A 15,369-nucleotide genomic window follows, 5' to 3' on the forward strand; every position below is an offset into this window, starting at 1 on the left:
CAGCCCCTGCTGCCAGGGGCGAGAGAAAGCCACTGCTGGCAGAGCCAGACGGGCAGGAGCAGCGGGGGCTCTGCCCGGTGCCACCAGTGTGGGGCTGCCCTGTCCTTGTCCTGCTGCCCATGGGAGGCCAACCCTTGGCTGCCAGTGAGGCTGGCAGCTGCTGCCTCTGTCCCACAGCCTTTCCTGGGGACAGCCGGGGCAGCAGCCGTGCACATCCCTGTGTGACAGGGGCTCTGCTCCCCGTGGGAAGGACAGCGGCAGCTGCCTGGCCCTGGACAGCCAAACAGGTCTAAGACAGGGCCGAGTGCCCAGCGCTGCTGTGCTGCCAGCAGGGGCCTGCCTGGGGAAGGGCGCGCTGCCAGGCCTCCCAAAATCTGAGGCGGCAGCAGCAAGCAAAGCAGGGAGGGCTGGTGAGATTCCCTGTGGGTGTTTACAGCAGAACGTGCTTGGTGACGTCCCAGTGGGGCCATCCCAGCGTGCTGGGGCTGTGACACAGGTGTCACCGGCCCAGTGACAGGAGGTGGGAAGGCTCCTGTCAGGGGCAGGCAGAGGTGGCGTGGGAGCACAGCCTGTGCTGAGGGCTGGGGGAGCTCCCCAGCGCCCAGGGGGGACAGGAGCAGCAATTCCCCCTCAGTGAAGGCCCAGCTGGTGAGGCAGCATTTGGCACTTGGGTGTTTGGTGCTTCCTCTCTGCTTGCTTTGGAGAATTTGCTTAGCACCAAAGTCTGTGCTGCATTAGGCTGCCCTCAGCCCCCTTCCCCTGCAGGCAGAGGCCTGTGAGAGCCCAGGCTTTCTGTGCTGACAGTGCCACTGGGCTTTGTCAGCAGAAAAAGCATCCTGGAAAACGCTCTGAGGAGCCTGAGGTGTGCGTGAAACCAAGCAGGACTGTGGGGCTGGTCCTTTGCTGTGGCTGAGATGGGCCACAGCCCCCACACACCTCCCAACACACCTGGGGCTCCTGGTGTGGCTCCTGGCTGTGGCCACTGCTGTGCCCAGCCTGGCGTGTGCCAGTCTCTTGTTGTCTAAGCCAGCTCAGGGCAGCCTTGTTCTGTGCCTGACTCCAACTGCAAACAGCTCCCTAAATCCAGGGCTGATTTCCCAACTCTTTTGTGGAATGAGGTCATGCCTGTGTGGCCACACGTGCAGGTGCAGCCAGCAGCCAGCTCTGAGCCAGGGGAGGGCACGGCTGTGACGCTGTGCCAGGTGTGTGTCCCTGCCCACCACAGCGCCTGGGGCACAGCCAGCCCTCCCTCAGCCTGCACTGGGTGTTTCTGCAGCCTGTAAGGAGTGCCACGGAGAGAATTCAGGCCCTTTCCCAGCTCTCTGCCCGCCAGGAAATCTGTAGATTTCGGGCTCATGAAGCCCCTGATGTGTGCAGCAGTGAGAGGTGGCTCGGATGGACAGCCCTGCCTGCAGACACCATCGGGAATTTTCTCCCACTGCACCTTCCCCGGACAGAACAAACGCTGCTGCCTGTGCTCTGTGTGCTCACGGGTCTGGCAGGAGGCACAGCTGGGGTTTCTGGGGTCAGGCTGGCAGCAGGATGCTGCTCAGCTGGAGGTGAGGCATGGCTCCTCTCACAGCTGCTCTGCTGCTGCCTGGATCCTCAGCCTCAGCTCCTGTTTGCTTTTGCTGACCTATTTTATCTGCTGTGCCCAGCACATGGCTGAAGAAGTTGGAAGCTAAGGCAGCTGCTCTTCCTGGGGATTTTTCTCTTGCTGAAGGGCCGTGAGTCACTATCTCTGTCAGAGCATGAAATGGAATTTGCTTAACCCCGTGTTGGAGCCCTGAATTGGGGAGGTTTGCTTTACTGCAAAGAAAAAAAAGACAACCCAGGAAGCTGTTCCTGGTGTGTGCTCAGGTTTTGAATCAGGCAAACCTTTGCTCATATTTCTCAGTTTAAGAAATAATCCAGTGCTCACCCCTGTCCCATTCTCTCCAGTTAGCACCTGTGGACAAACTCACTGAGCCAGCTAAGCCAGGTATAACTCCTGTCTTCACTCTGTCAGAGCAGGCATCTCTGCTGGACCGTGTTTATGGTGGATTAGTGCACCTGCAGCCCAGCACGGCTCACAGCAGAGCAATGTGCATTTCTGTCCTGTGGGAGCTGAGTGGGCATGGGGCTGCTAATCCTTTCTGACAGGGAGGTCACCCTTGAGAGTGGTGCCCCGGGAGGGCAGGCACCACGGGCAGGCACGTGGGGCTGGGGAGCTGTGCCAGCCCGGGGGTGCCCTGAGCAGCGGCTCCTCCATCTGTGACAGCTCCTGGCTCCTCGGCCTTGACAGCCGCCCCTTCTCCCTCCGTCCTGCCTTGTCCTCCTTGGCTGCTGCTGCCTCTGATAAGGTCACTGCCTCTGGAGCCTGGAACCTTCTCCACTCCAGTCTGACTTCAGTGCTGCAGTGGTTCCTCTCCTCTTTGCTGTGACACTGCCTCCAGCCAGGCAAAACTGCACAGCGGGAGCTCTGAGGTCCTGGAAGGCCCTGCCAGGACCTGGCTGGGACTGATCCTGTCCCCTTAGTGTCAGGTGACATGGGTGGCAAGAAGGACAGCATCCCTAGCACGCCTGGAGTGCGTTTGTGGGTGCCTGCTGTGCCTGGTGTGAGATGAGGCCCTTTCCCACCTGGCTGCTGTCTTTGCTGCTGCAGAGTCCGGCCCGGCAGGGTGGCTGTGGCACTGGGTGATGTGGTGGCCCTGGAGAGGAGCCAGCAGCTGCCCATGGCAGGCACGTGTGGGCAGGGCTGCTTGTCCTGAAGAGGTGACATCTTGGTGTGACAGCCACAGCAGGAGGCTCCCAACGTGACCAGGAAAAGGTTCTGCCCTGCGGCCACCACAGCCGTGCTGGCAGTCCCTCCACCCACACCCTGTCCCCAGGGGTTCCTGGGCTGTGATGACCACTAGACATGCTGAAGCTGTGGTGCCTATGTAGAGTATGCCATGTTTTTGTTTTTAATGAGATGGTATGGAACCATGGATGGTATGGAGTCATACAAAAAAAAGAAAAGAAGAAAGAAAAATGGGTGATCCCCACCAGTTGTCCGTAAAGCTCTGTGAGAAATGGCCCGTGCCCAGCAGCTGGGAATGCCAGGCTCAGGGCAGGGAACAGCCAAGGGCAGCTGCAATGAGCAGGGAAGTGCTGCTCTGAGGGAAAAGTGCCTGCTCCTCAGCAGCCTCTGCAAAGAGAGCAGGTTAAGTCTGTTCTGGTGGGTCACACAAAGCCCTTCCCAGAGGTAAGTCCACATGCAGAACCTGGGTGCTGCTCCTGTTAGGAGAGGTCTCCTTGGCAGTGCTGGCGTGGCTGCAGCTCTGCAGCCCAGCTGTGCTGCCTCCCCCTGCCCCGCTGCAGCTGAGCCTGCTGCAGGTCAACTTTGGTGCCGTGTCCCACCCCTGCCTCAGGACCACCCCCAAGAGCAGGACTTGCGGTGCTGCTTCCAGGCCGGGAGTTCCCAATCCCGGTGGCTCCCCAGAGGGAGGGAGTGGTGTCCCCTGCCCTTTGCTCTCCGGAGGCGGCTCTGGAGCCGGTGGTGGGTGGGAGGCAGGCTCTGTGCAGTGCCGTCCGTGCCGATGCTCGCAGCCGCTCAGCAGCTGCCGTGCCAGGGCCTGCCCCTGCTGCTCCTCGCGTCTCCTTTGGCCGCAGCAGCTCCCAGCGCCGGCACCGTGCTGGGCCTCGTGGTGAAGGACAGCCGGGAAGGCGCAGAGGGTGTCCCAGAAGGGGTCCCCGTCGTGCCCGGGCTCTCCCCGTCCCGCCGGGTCCCTGCCGCCCAGGGCGCGGCGCTGGCAGCGTCACCGCAGCAGCAGCACCAGCGGCAGCAGCAGCAGTGTCCGACACGCGGGGATGCCAGCGGCGCCACCGCAGTCCTGGGCATTCTCCTGCGACACGGGAGACGAGGGGTCAGCCCGCCTGCTGCCGAGCCCGCCTGTCGCCTTGGCAAGGGGGAGCAATGCCCGTGGCCAAAAGGTCCCACCATGGGCCAAGGAAGGGAGCGGTTTGATTCCTGCTGGCCACAGCAGCCCTAGGAGGCTGCTGGCCCTCGGCTCCCAGTAGGGTCTGTGTGTGGGTGTGTGCCTGCTCCCGAGCCTGTGCTTTCCGAGCTCAGGCCCTTCCCAGGCGGTCCCGGTGTGAAATCCCCGGAACCCCACAGGGATCCCCCGTGTCCGGCTGCAGCTGGCAGGATGGGCACAGAGACACCCCCCGAGGCGCCAGAGGACACAGGGGTGCCCCGGTGCCCCCAGGCCATGCCGCCCCTCCCGGCCCGGTCCCGGTACCTCGGGGTGGAAGGCGTGGCACGAGTCCGGCCGCCGGCGCAGCTTCTGGGAGCGCATCCGCTCGCACTTCACCGACGCGTTGTGTGCGGGGCTGTCAAGGAGCGGCAGCGCGGGAGCAACAGGGAACGCGCCCGCACCCACGGGCCCTGCCAGGCTCGGCTGGGTGGAACTGCACCCGGGCAGGCACCCTGCGGGGGCTGGAGACACCTCTGAGCCAGGCCGTGCCCCCCACCCCCGTGGCAGTGACAGCAGAAGCGCATTTTCCGCCCTGGCAAACGCGGAGCTGGGGGGTCTGTGCAGCCCTGCAGCCCTGCCCAGCATGGAAGGATATATTTGACCTCTTTTGCATCCATTGGGACGGGTGGGAAGACACTGCAGTCGCAGAGCGTGTCCGTGACGAGGAGCAGGAGGTTACTGCTGATGATCTGCTGTGCCACAAACATCCTGCAAGGGAAGAGCAGGTGAGAAAAAGCACAACTCCCCACCCAGAGCAGCAGCCCTGGCATTGCCTGAACCACAGCAGAGAAATGGAAAGAAAACAGAGCTCATTGGAAACGGGGTGCCAGCAGAAAGCAGGAGAGACCAGTGAGGCCACACAGGGAGAAGTGCCATTGGCACTCCTTTTTGGCCTCCTTTTGGGCTCAAATCTACAACTCCATGCCAGGCACAAAAGTCACAATCAATCCAAGAACCCGGCCAACCAGCCAAAGCCAACACAAGCCCTCCCTCGATGGGGCAGCACCTCACAGCAGGTGACACCTGAGCAAAGCCTGGCTTCTCCCAGAGGTATGTCACAGCTTATTTAATGTGTATTTATGTGCTTGTACAGTGCAAACGGGTCTGTATTTTGTGGTGCTGGCAGGAGCAGTCGTGCTAAATTTCACATTCCTGGAGAGAGAACTAGAGGAACCCAGTAGCATTGTGGGCTGCACTGGTGTGATGGGACGGAGCAACTGGTGTTTGGCAGGGAGGCAGCATGTCCTGGAGCCACTGGGCACAGGGAGGGCTGGGGACAGCAGGCCCATTGTGCCTACGCTGGTGGCAGGGCTTCTGGAAGAGAAATACAGGCTTGTGGCCATGTGCCCACTGCACTGGCCAAGCTGTCTGTGCTGGAGGAGCGCCCAGAGCCCCTGGTTATTCACCACCTGGCCTTGCTGCCTTCCAGCCTCCGGGGATTTCTGTGTCCCCTTTTAAAGGTGTCAAATGCCACAGAGAGCAGCTGACCATTTCATTAGTGCTCCCTGACTAATGACTGCCTTGGGAGCTTTGACGAGCAGCCCTCCAGCCATGCACAGATTCAGTCAGCAGGACAGAGATGCCCCGTGCATCCATCAATCCACAAGCCAAAGTTTATGCCCAGGATGGAGCACCCAGCTGCCCCTGCCCCACCAGGAGCTTGTGGAATGTATCAGGAACGTCTGCAGGCCAGGCCCTGGCTAATGCTCCACAGAGCCTTAGATAGTTATCCAAATATCTGGATAAAAGATGCAGGAGGTGCACGTGGGAGCCAGAGGCTGTAACTGCACAGGAGCCAGGCAGGACACAGAGCTGCAGCTCCAGCAGTGGTGAGGTGCTGCCTCCAGCAGGGAAGGGGCAGTGCCAGGCTTTGCTTGTGGCAGAGATCTGTGACCCAGAGAGGTCACTGAGCTCCTCTGGCTCTGCCCACAGCTTCATACAATACCTCATTGTCATCAAATCTGCAATCTCTTTGGAAACAATGTTTGGCAAGGCTCTGGTTTTCCTAGAGCCATGCTGACTAGTGGAGGCTGTTTTTCTAACCTTTAAGTCTTTCCTGCAGTTGATCCAATACTGAGGACTAGGTAGGATTGCTTTGGGGTTTTTTTTTTAGGAGCAATTCCAGTCAGATCTGTTTGGCCTCCTCGTGTTAGGAAAACCTGTGTCAGTGGAAATTCACCTTTTAGTCACCTTTCCACACGTGATTGCTGATGGCACCGTGCAACCACTGAAAACAGCCTCTTTTCATAATGACTTTCCTGTTACTTTTGACTTTCCACTCACTCACAATGAAAATGGGAAACAAAAAACCCCAAAAAAGCGGGCCCTTGTTTTCAGTTATTTCAGTCTAACACTTATTTTCCCCCCATCCCTTTTTTGTTGTTGTTTCTGTAGAAATACAGAAAAGGGGGAAAATAAAAAAAAGAAAGGAAAGCCAAAAGCATTGCAAAAAGGGAAATGTTCTAAGAAGAGAACTTTTTCCAGAGACATGAAAGAACAGAAAAAGTTCCTTTCTGAAATCTCTGGAATGGAAATATATATATATATATATTTAAATGCTGTTCTCTTTGTTCTCCGGCCACCTCTGCCTATTAACAGATGGGGGTTTTTTTTGGTTTTTTTGTTTGTTTGTTTGTTTTTGGTGGTTTTTTTTGTTTGTTTGGTTGGTTGGTTTTGTTTTGGTTTTGTTTTTTTCTGTTAAGAACCAGCCCCCTGGTCCCTTTCCCCGTGGCCCCGAGCTGGGGCAGGCTCCGCTCTTACTTCTGGCAGTCCCCGCAGTCGATGAGCCCGTTGGTCTCCCTGATGGCCGGCTCGTACACGAACACGGGGTACTCGGTGTCGCAGGGCTGCAGCGTGTCGTGCTTCTTGTGCCTGTGCGCTGGGGGCGAGACAGGGACGGGGTGAGGGCAGGGCACGGCCACGGAGCGTTCCAGAGCCCCGCGGGGCTCCCGAGCAGGTGCCCAGCGGGGGAAAAGCAGGAGATGCTGCGGCAAGCAGCCGGGCAGTGATCCCTGCTCCCACTAGGTGGTGTGGGAAAACCAGCCATGGTGAGAGGAAACCAGCCATGGTGAGAGGAGCTCCGACATCGCCTCCCGCATGGCCCTGCCGTGCCCAGGCCGCGGTGGGCACGCAGGGAGCCCCGGCCAGGCAGGCGGGGACATTCGGGCACGGGTGCCCCGTGTTCAGGGGAGCTCGGGGCCCTCCCGGACCAGCCGTGCCATGAAGTCCCTCCTGCCGAAGGCAGCCCTGGTCCACGCCGGTTTTCAGCAGTGAAACCCGTGCCTGGATGCTCTCCGTGGCCGTGCGAGGCTCTGCCCCTGCGGGGGTGTTTGCGGCGGGGCTCTGGGCAGCGCTCACCCCTCCTGAGCCCACCGACACCTCCGTGAGCCCACAGCAGGAAACCGGAGGGGCTCCGTACGGGTCACGCTAAGGAGAAACCACCAGCAGCAAACAGACCTGGCCTGAGACCGCAGGGAGACAGACGACAGCTCTGGAGGAGCAGCAGAGAGCCAGCTAATGAACAGCCCTGGCTCCTGGAGGGAGCAGCTGCTCCATCACTCACCAGACACACTCTGTGGGGCTCCCAGACTAATTTGGGGATGAGGGGGAGCTGAGCCACTTCACTAAGCCTCCGTCAAGAAGCAGGAGCATTCTTTCTAGGAGTTCAGCAAAATCTGTCTTGCCTGAAACGACTGCCTTGGGCCCTTGTGCAATTATTTCCTGCAGTTGGAGCAGCAAAGGCAGCTCCTGCCCGTGCGGGACACAGGGGACGCTGCTGCTGGAAATGGGAGGCTCGGTTGCTGGGGCAGAGCAGCGAGTACGAGGGATGGTTTCCACATCAGCTTGGCCCGAGCACGGAGGGCTCACTCTGCAGCCCCACACACGGGCAGTGCCCCTGGGCCGGCAGGAACAGGGCCCTCCTCACCCGGAGGGTGCCAGCTCACCCTCGCCGCAGAAGCGCTGAGGGGTTGTAGAAAAATGCAGCAACCTGGGTTTCTAATCAGCAAATGTACGGTGAGCAGGCATCAAGAGGGCACCCGTGGTTGGATCTGCCTCACTGCAAACCCCTCAGTGCTGAGAGCAATGGGCTCCTCTCCCAGGCGCTGCCAGAGCAGGCAGAAAGCAGCAGGCACCTCCCCGCAGAGCCTGCCGTCTAAACAATGTGGATTACACGACAGAGAGAAAGATGGTATGATTTTCTCTGATTTTTCTCTCCACCATGGCAATCCAGCAACATAAGACATCCATTAAGAGCCAGGGGCTGCAGCCCAATCTTGCCTCTAATGCCTTGCCCAGGTGAATGTGATGGGCACTCAAACCCCTCCCTGCAGTGCAGAATCCCTGGTAATTTACTTTGTGCCTTTGTTCAGAAGTCTTGCAAGGAGGCAGCCCCCTGCTTAAATCCCCCCGGACTTTGGGACCCACCTTTTGGTGACACGGTGAGGTTCCTTTTACAGATTCAAAGGCACACAGAGCCTGACTGCAGCACAATGCCTCGTTCTGTATTCACCCTGGATTCACACTGAATTAATCAGCCGAACTTGTCATTGCAGGGGCCGGCAGCACCTCTGCCACCAGCAGGAGCTGTCTGCTTGTGTCTGCCACCATTTGCTGCCCCTCTGTGCAAAGCCCACTCTGCAAAGCAGAGGCAGGGAAAAGCCTCTCCCATTTCTGCCGATGGACAATGCCTCTGGCTGGGACCCTCGCAGGGACTGACCGTCCTGAGGAGATCTGGGATGAGCAGAAAACGACCCTGAGGTCAATGTCAGACACCTCTGATGGGGCATGCAGAATATCCCCGTTTATGCTGAAAGGAGAGAAGCTGCAAACACTTTCTGGCTCTGAGCAGCTGCAGGGCTGCTGAGTGTATTCTGGCCAGGAAAGTCCCCAAACTAAGACTAAACGAGTGTGAGAAACAGAGCAGCATTTCTTTCAGCCTCAGTTCACTGTACTGGGAGCTGGGAAAGCAGCTCCAAACCCTGAAACAGGTGGCCAGGCTATCACAGCCTGCAGCAGGGACAGCCCTTCTCAGGGACATGCTCGTGGCAAGACCACACATCGGTCCCTCAGCCACAAACCATCGGAGTGCTGTTGAGCTGCCCCTGGATTTACAGCACTGCCACTGCAGCACAGCTGCTGGCAAAGCACTGTGCACTTCTTGCTCAGAGGAATCCCTGCCATCACCACAAAGGTGACCTCGTAAAGTTGGGGCAAACTGCTTGCAAGAATTTAACATATGGCTCATGTCATGAGTGGCAAAGAGCCCTGACATACCTCATTTTCCCCCTGTCCCTGGTGAAGGATGACATCCCTTGCTAGCTCCTGTTGCAATATCATGTCCTTTACTAACTCCCTGTTATAACATCATCAAAGCAGATGGAGTTCAAGCAACATAAAGTACAGTGGTACGAAGGACAGGGTGCAGGAAGGGGTGAATGAGACCAGCAGCTTGGAAAAGGCAGAATGGAGGTTGATCTGAGGCCTCTCAGCCAGTGTTGGGTGAGTGCTGTCATGGTGGGCTTGGAGAACCAGCCCCCACAAGGGAAACATCACTTAAAGACACTGCATGAACCACACCCAGGATAAACCTGGCCAGCACCAAGGTGTATTTCTAAACTGGCAGAAGTGGCCTGCACAGACCTTAAGGTTTTTTGTTTTTTTTTTCTTTTTGGCACAAGCTGAATGAAAAGAAGCTGCTTCAAAATCTAGCTCCTGCACAAAGGCAAGAGCTATGACAGAGATTATGCTTAAGCCTACTGCCACTGAATTTGCTGGGAAGCAATGCAGCTGCAGCAGCACTGAGAGGTTCAGAGAAGCCCAGTAGCATGTACTTCATCAGCAAAAGGCTCAGGCTGAGCCTCTGCATGCACATGCTGGACATCAAAATGTTATCAGCGCCCTGAGAGTCTGCTGGTCAGGGATTAGTAAACAGCCAGAGGAGCTGATAACAAATTGCAAACTTTATAGCAAAGAGCGAGTTAATTCCAGGCTGTCGTTGCTACCATCTGCACTTGCAGAAAGACTTTGTCAGACATTTGGCAACCAATCCTTCTGAGCAGCAAAGGCAGTTGCTGTGCCTCGTTCTGAACTGTAGAGCCCAGATTGTGAACTCTTTCCCACCAGCATAAATCATGCACTCGAGTCAGAGGATTTACTCTGGGACACGTGACAAAATCTGCCACCTAGTTACCAATATAAAACATAGAATTTAACCAATTGGCTTGTAAAATATCTTCTGTGTACATTACCATGCAGTAAAAAAAGAGAAACTTTTATGATCTACAGAATTCTAGAAATAGTCATTTCTAGGCTGCATGCCTTGGCTGGAAATATTTTTGGCTTAATTAAAAGCTTTCAAACCTGTGCTGATGTCCATAAAAGCAGAAGCCCTTACAAACACAGAGAGAAACTGAGATGCTGAGAGCAGAGAAAAATCTGTGGCGGCAAACATGTCTTCTCACCACCTCTGAAAAGCAGATTTGTATGATGAGTGCAGTCTGAATACATCTTGCCATAGTCAACAGCACATCTCACCTTCCCAAAAAACAAAGAGAACTTGGGGAGCAGGAATAGGCTCAGTGCTGCAAAACCAGAGGTACACAGTGAGGCAAGGGAGAGCATTAGATCCCTGATGGTTAATTCCTCTGCACACAGCCCGGAAAAAATGTGTGTGCTCAATTTCTCTCTCACAAAATGTCTCCTTCGCTTCATATTTTTCGCATACACCAGCCTTGGCGTGCAGTCAAGAAAATGTTAACGTCTCTGGCAAAAATCTACAGCCCCTTCCTAACAACATGTGCAATCCATTTCTTCCAGCCCCAATAGTATTCTTCCACCCTGCTACTCCCCCACACACATGGACACTCGTTTTTTTCATCTGCAGACACCCTCTCTTGCTCTTCCTCTTCTCCATCCAGTAAGACACATTCCAACTGTCTCAATTTCTCCATCTCTGTCTCACACATACGTCTTGCTGGGCAGAGAGCAAATTGGCACACACAAGCTAGATATGGAAGCAGGGAGATACAAACACAGCCACAGTCTGGACTCTGTCTTGGAGGAATTTCTAACTCGCCTGCAGGAGCGGATTTACGAGCTACAGCATATACTTATCAATTGAACCGCTTGAAAGTCCTCCTGCATTATCCCAGAGCTGGGCTGGGATTTATCAGAAGGAGCTAAGCCATGGTGTGTGGAAAAGAAGACTTAAGTTACTTGTTAATAACTGAAGTCTCCAAGAGCTGTGTAGTTTCTCCTGCAAGAAGGCAAGGGTTGGTCTTTGGGAATAACAGCTGAAAAGAACGGGCCAGCTGGGAGCCACAGTGAAGGACACGCCATGGAACACGGGCCCCAAGCCCTGCCAGGCCAGAGCAATGAGTGATGATGCTGTCTGTGACTGCAGCTCCTCACGAGGCTCCCGTGTCCCTTCTTTTATCAACTTCTCAGTGACAGACCTTCAATCACCAGCTCAGCCAGCTAAACGAGCAAAAGCATCTCTTTGCAGACCAGGGAAACAGAGCCAGGCTCTGCCTTGGCCCTGTCACGCCTTTCTGCAAGTCCCCCACTGTACAAAGGGTGGAAAAAAGTCTTTCCTAGCCTAGGAATTTCTAGTTAATTCTCATTTTTTTTTAAACTATTAGGTGGTTCTACTTACAGTGATGGAAGACAGCCTTGGCTGGAGAGGCCCATGACACACAGACACACAGTGACGATGGAGATGTGGCAGTTTCACAGGATGGCAGTGGCGTGGAGACATGAATTTGCACACAGCAGTCATGGAGGTGATGGGGTAAGAGATGAAGGAGGCACAAAAGGAAATGGTGATGAGCAGGACAGCAGTGACATCCCCCCCTCCCTTTTTGCTCTCCTCAAGCACAGACTAAATCAGACTGCAGCCACAGAGCACCCACAGCAGGATGATCATCCTCCCTGAAGGAGCAGTCTCTCCTGAAGTGCCACGAGTACTGTGCCTGCTCATCTGCTCTTCCTCACCAGTTCCTGCATGGGGCCACTCCTGTTATCCTGCTGTGTGTCACACAGCTGGCAGGGCTGCTCAGGGGACAGCTGCCACTTCTTTGGAGGTGGAGAGGGGGACCTGAGCAGCACCCACAGACCTCCTTCTCTAGAGGGGAATTTCACTTTCAAAAACGACTGTTTCCCCACTATGCCAGGAGAGTTCAGTGCGGAAGAGCCAGCCCCACAGCTGGCATGGAAGATACCACTAGTACTATTAAAGGCACCACTAGTGATCAATAATTAGCAAGAGTAATCACAGCCCCTACTTGGCTGTGCAGAGCACACCTCCCCTTCCCCTCTGAGTCTCCTCAGGGCCATTAACACCCCCCCTGCTTGCAGGGGCAGGGATGGGACTGCAGGGATCCCTGGGGTGTTTTCAGCAGGCAGCAGTTCAGCTGCAGGACAGGTCAGTGGATTTCAAGCCAGACACGGCCCTCTGCTGAACTCAGCTGCTGTGCAGTACCATGTGCCATCCTCTTCTCTCTTCCAGAGAAGCTCCAGTGGGAAAGTAAAGACCTTCCGTGTGTATTGAACTCTAAGGTTTCTGTCTGGAACCTCTGCTAGGCTCTGGAGAGACTGCTGTTCCATCCCTGCTCTGTCCTGTCCTGTCCTGGAGCAGACTGGAAGGGAGGCTTTCCAAGAGAAGCTCTTTGCAGCTGATGGCCTCTCTCACCCCTCTGCACATAGGGTGGGGGTCCTCAGGAAGAAGTGTCTCCCCCTCCTCAGCAAATTACCCCGAGGGAAGCAAGCAGTGTGCTCCAGGCAGCACACACCTCCCCCTGACCAGCCTGGAATGGGGCTGGAAGGGGGGGAGGTGGTGGGAGCTGGAAGCTGCATTCCAGTGTCCGTGCAGGAAGGGCTGTGGGGCAGAGGGCAGCCCCTCTCACAAGGCCAGGCTTCCTTGTGCAGTCTCTTCTGTCACCAGTGGCTGCAACACTCACGTGCTCTGGGGTGGCTGGACTCTCGTGTACTCACCATCTGCCAAGTTGTCTGAGTGCCAGAAGCTACTCATGTTAAACTCCAAAAGGAAGCTGTCAAAAGAGCAAGAACAGAGGATGCTTTTTCAGCAGCCTGGAAGGATGCAGGTGTCAGGGAGATGGCCCTGTTGCCCAGTGAGTATCAGTTCTAAAATGTTTACAACAAATTTCTGGCAGTGCAAGTCTGATTTTTAAAATTTTTAATTTTTTTCCCCCTCTCCACGTGCTAGAACGTAGCTCTGTATGGTGGGATCTGTACTGTGGAGGATCTGCAGGGGCTTTTCCCTGAAGTGTAATCCTGTGCAAGAGGCTCACCAGTGCAGGAAGGAACAAGTGTGGCAGCCCTGAGGCTGGGAGGGGATCCAGGCACTGTGGGACTCACCTGAGGAGCAGGCATGGTGGCCATCAGTTCCCCACACTCTGGCTGCTGGGAGGTAACTATGTGGAATTATTCTGTACCCAGAGGCTCAAGCCCTCAGAGCGGGACCTTTACCACCTCTCCCCTTTTGCACACCCAGCAAGCTGAGCAGTGCCACCTCCATCCCAAATTCAGCTTGAACTCTGATTCACCCCAGGAGTCAGAGGTGAACCCATGCCCAGAGGAGAGCCTCCCCTCTCTCCCCCTTGCTGGCACTCAGACCTGAGCTGCCTTCATCCTTCTCCCCCCGTGAGAGGAAGATGTGCATTCGCTCCTCACGGGCAGGAGACGGGCGAGAGGACTCGGCACCAAGGATCTGCACAGAGCCCAGGAGACCCAAGGCCTATTTCTGACTCAGGCACTTTGTACTGAGTGATTTCAGGTAAATCCCAGACCCGCTGCGGGCCTGTGCCTCCCAAAATGGCAATAGTAATAGCTTTCAGTCTCCCGGGAGCACGGAGCAGAGCTGAATGTCAGCAGCAGGCTGACAGCACTGCCCTGCGCGGGGGCTGCGCCTGCAGCTCTGCCAGCTCTCGCCCCTCCTGCTCTGAGCCTCCCAAACGACCCCAGCTTTCGGTACTCACATGAGGAAATCACTTATCAGCCACTTCACTGCAGCTACAAAGGCATAAATTGGCTGGGGAACAAAAGAAGAAATGAGAAATACCGTAAGGACCCGGCCAGAGAGTTTATAATGGTTATGCAGCACCCCACATTTTAGACCAAGTCCCTCCACTGATCAGAGCTCTTGAAGACAGGCTGGAAATTCAAGGTCTGGGCATCACTAGAAAATGTTCAAAATATATCAAAAGCCAGCAGAGCTGCCCTGCTGCTAATAATACCTCCTCACCCCCTCCCCATCAGGGTCAGGGAGTTTATCAGGAATGTGTGAAGGACTTTGAAGATGTAATTGCTGGATGATTTCTCTCCAGTGTGGATGACCTTCAGAGCTCAGAGCAGGAGACAAACACAGCTAAATGGGACACCACCAGTTTAGGATGCTTTTGTGTTCTGAGAGCAAGTGGTGTTTCTGGGACAAGTGACAGCACTGCCCAGGATTTAGTATTATCTGCCATTGATTGATTATGCTTAACTGTGCTTTCATCCAGCTTTTCCTCAAGATGGCATGACTTCTATCATCTTCTTGCTTTTCAGCTACAAATTGGAAATCCAGCATTATCCCAGGGACAATTCATCTGCAGAGGATACTGCTGCTTCTTTTCTTCATGGTAACCACGTCTAATTATCGTCTCTCCCTCTCATAATCATGCCCATGTCCTCAAACCCGAAACAGATGCAGTAGTCACGGGACGCAGGATAATGCTCCATTACTGATGACTTCTCTTCAGCCAAAATAAATCAGCAAATAGTAAAATCTAGAGATGGTTGGGAATTTGACTGATTTTTATGTCTGTATATGAAAAACTGACTTTTCTTGATTTTTTCCTATTCAAGGGTTTTGCTAAGAGGGGAAGATGAGAGATGGAGGCTGAATGTTCACCTTCTTATTCTCTTCCCAATTCACCTCATTTTTGGCAGCTCATAGTTAGTGACATTTCTTTCAGTGATCAGAATTGGAGGATATAATCAAGCAAATATTTTCACTGCATCATACATTCACCAGATGTTATCTAGCCAGCTTAAGTATAGCCATTGCAAACCAGACATTGTTAAAAGTGTTAAGAATGTTGTTAAAAGGCAATATTTTCTTAAAAATTCTTTTACTAGAAAAAAATTAGAATGTCACCTCCTGCACTCCTTCCAGTATCAAAGGATCATAACAATAATGAGCACATCCCTGTTTAGGGTTGTGTCAAGCAGTTTGAAGTGGCCTAAGTGTTGAGTAGTTACTTTGTTCTGTTTGAGGCAAGGTTAGGAAAGTGGAGTGAGATTAGAGTACGAGTTGGTGTCAGCCTAAGGAGAGGTTGCATTTGGTAAAACCCTTCAGTCTGTTGTTTTG

The 15,369-nt window shown here is 54.8% G+C and overlaps 1 protein-coding gene and 1 long non-coding RNA gene across 2 annotated transcripts in view; one reads left to right on the top strand and one right to left on the bottom strand.

The window, feature by feature from the left end:
* Window positions 1-1,386: 1,386 nt before the first annotated feature.
* CACNA2D4 (calcium voltage-gated channel auxiliary subunit alpha2delta 4) overlaps window positions 1,387-15,369 on the bottom strand; it is a 117,692-nt gene continuing 103,709 nt past the window's right edge. Inside the window, exons 33-39 of the mRNA XM_063395088.1 lie at window positions 13,994-14,046; window positions 12,990-13,045; window positions 11,653-11,673; window positions 6,759-6,876; window positions 4,593-4,706; window positions 4,263-4,344; window positions 1,387-3,866 (exon numbers count right to left, since the gene is read on the bottom strand). Coding sequence (XP_063251158.1) covers window positions 3,780-3,866; window positions 4,263-4,344; window positions 4,593-4,706; window positions 6,759-6,876; window positions 11,653-11,673; window positions 12,990-13,045; window positions 13,994-14,046 — 531 coding nt within the window. The 3' untranslated portion in view covers window positions 1,387-3,779. The remainder of the gene's footprint in view (window positions 3,867-4,262; window positions 4,345-4,592; window positions 4,707-6,758; window positions 6,877-11,652; window positions 11,674-12,989; window positions 13,046-13,993; window positions 14,047-15,369) is intronic.
* LOC134549506 (uncharacterized) lies at window positions 11,659-14,763 on the top strand. The gene is made up of 3 exons (XR_010080121.1): window positions 11,659-13,126; window positions 13,222-13,791; window positions 14,565-14,763. It is a non-coding gene; the product is annotated as an uncharacterized LOC134549506 (long non-coding RNA).

Source organism: Prinia subflava, chromosome 4 (assembly GCF_021018805.1).
Source record: "Prinia subflava isolate CZ2003 ecotype Zambia chromosome 4, Cam_Psub_1.2, whole genome shotgun sequence".
In the NCBI taxonomy this organism is placed as follows: domain Eukaryota; kingdom Metazoa; phylum Chordata; class Aves; order Passeriformes; family Cisticolidae; genus Prinia; species Prinia subflava.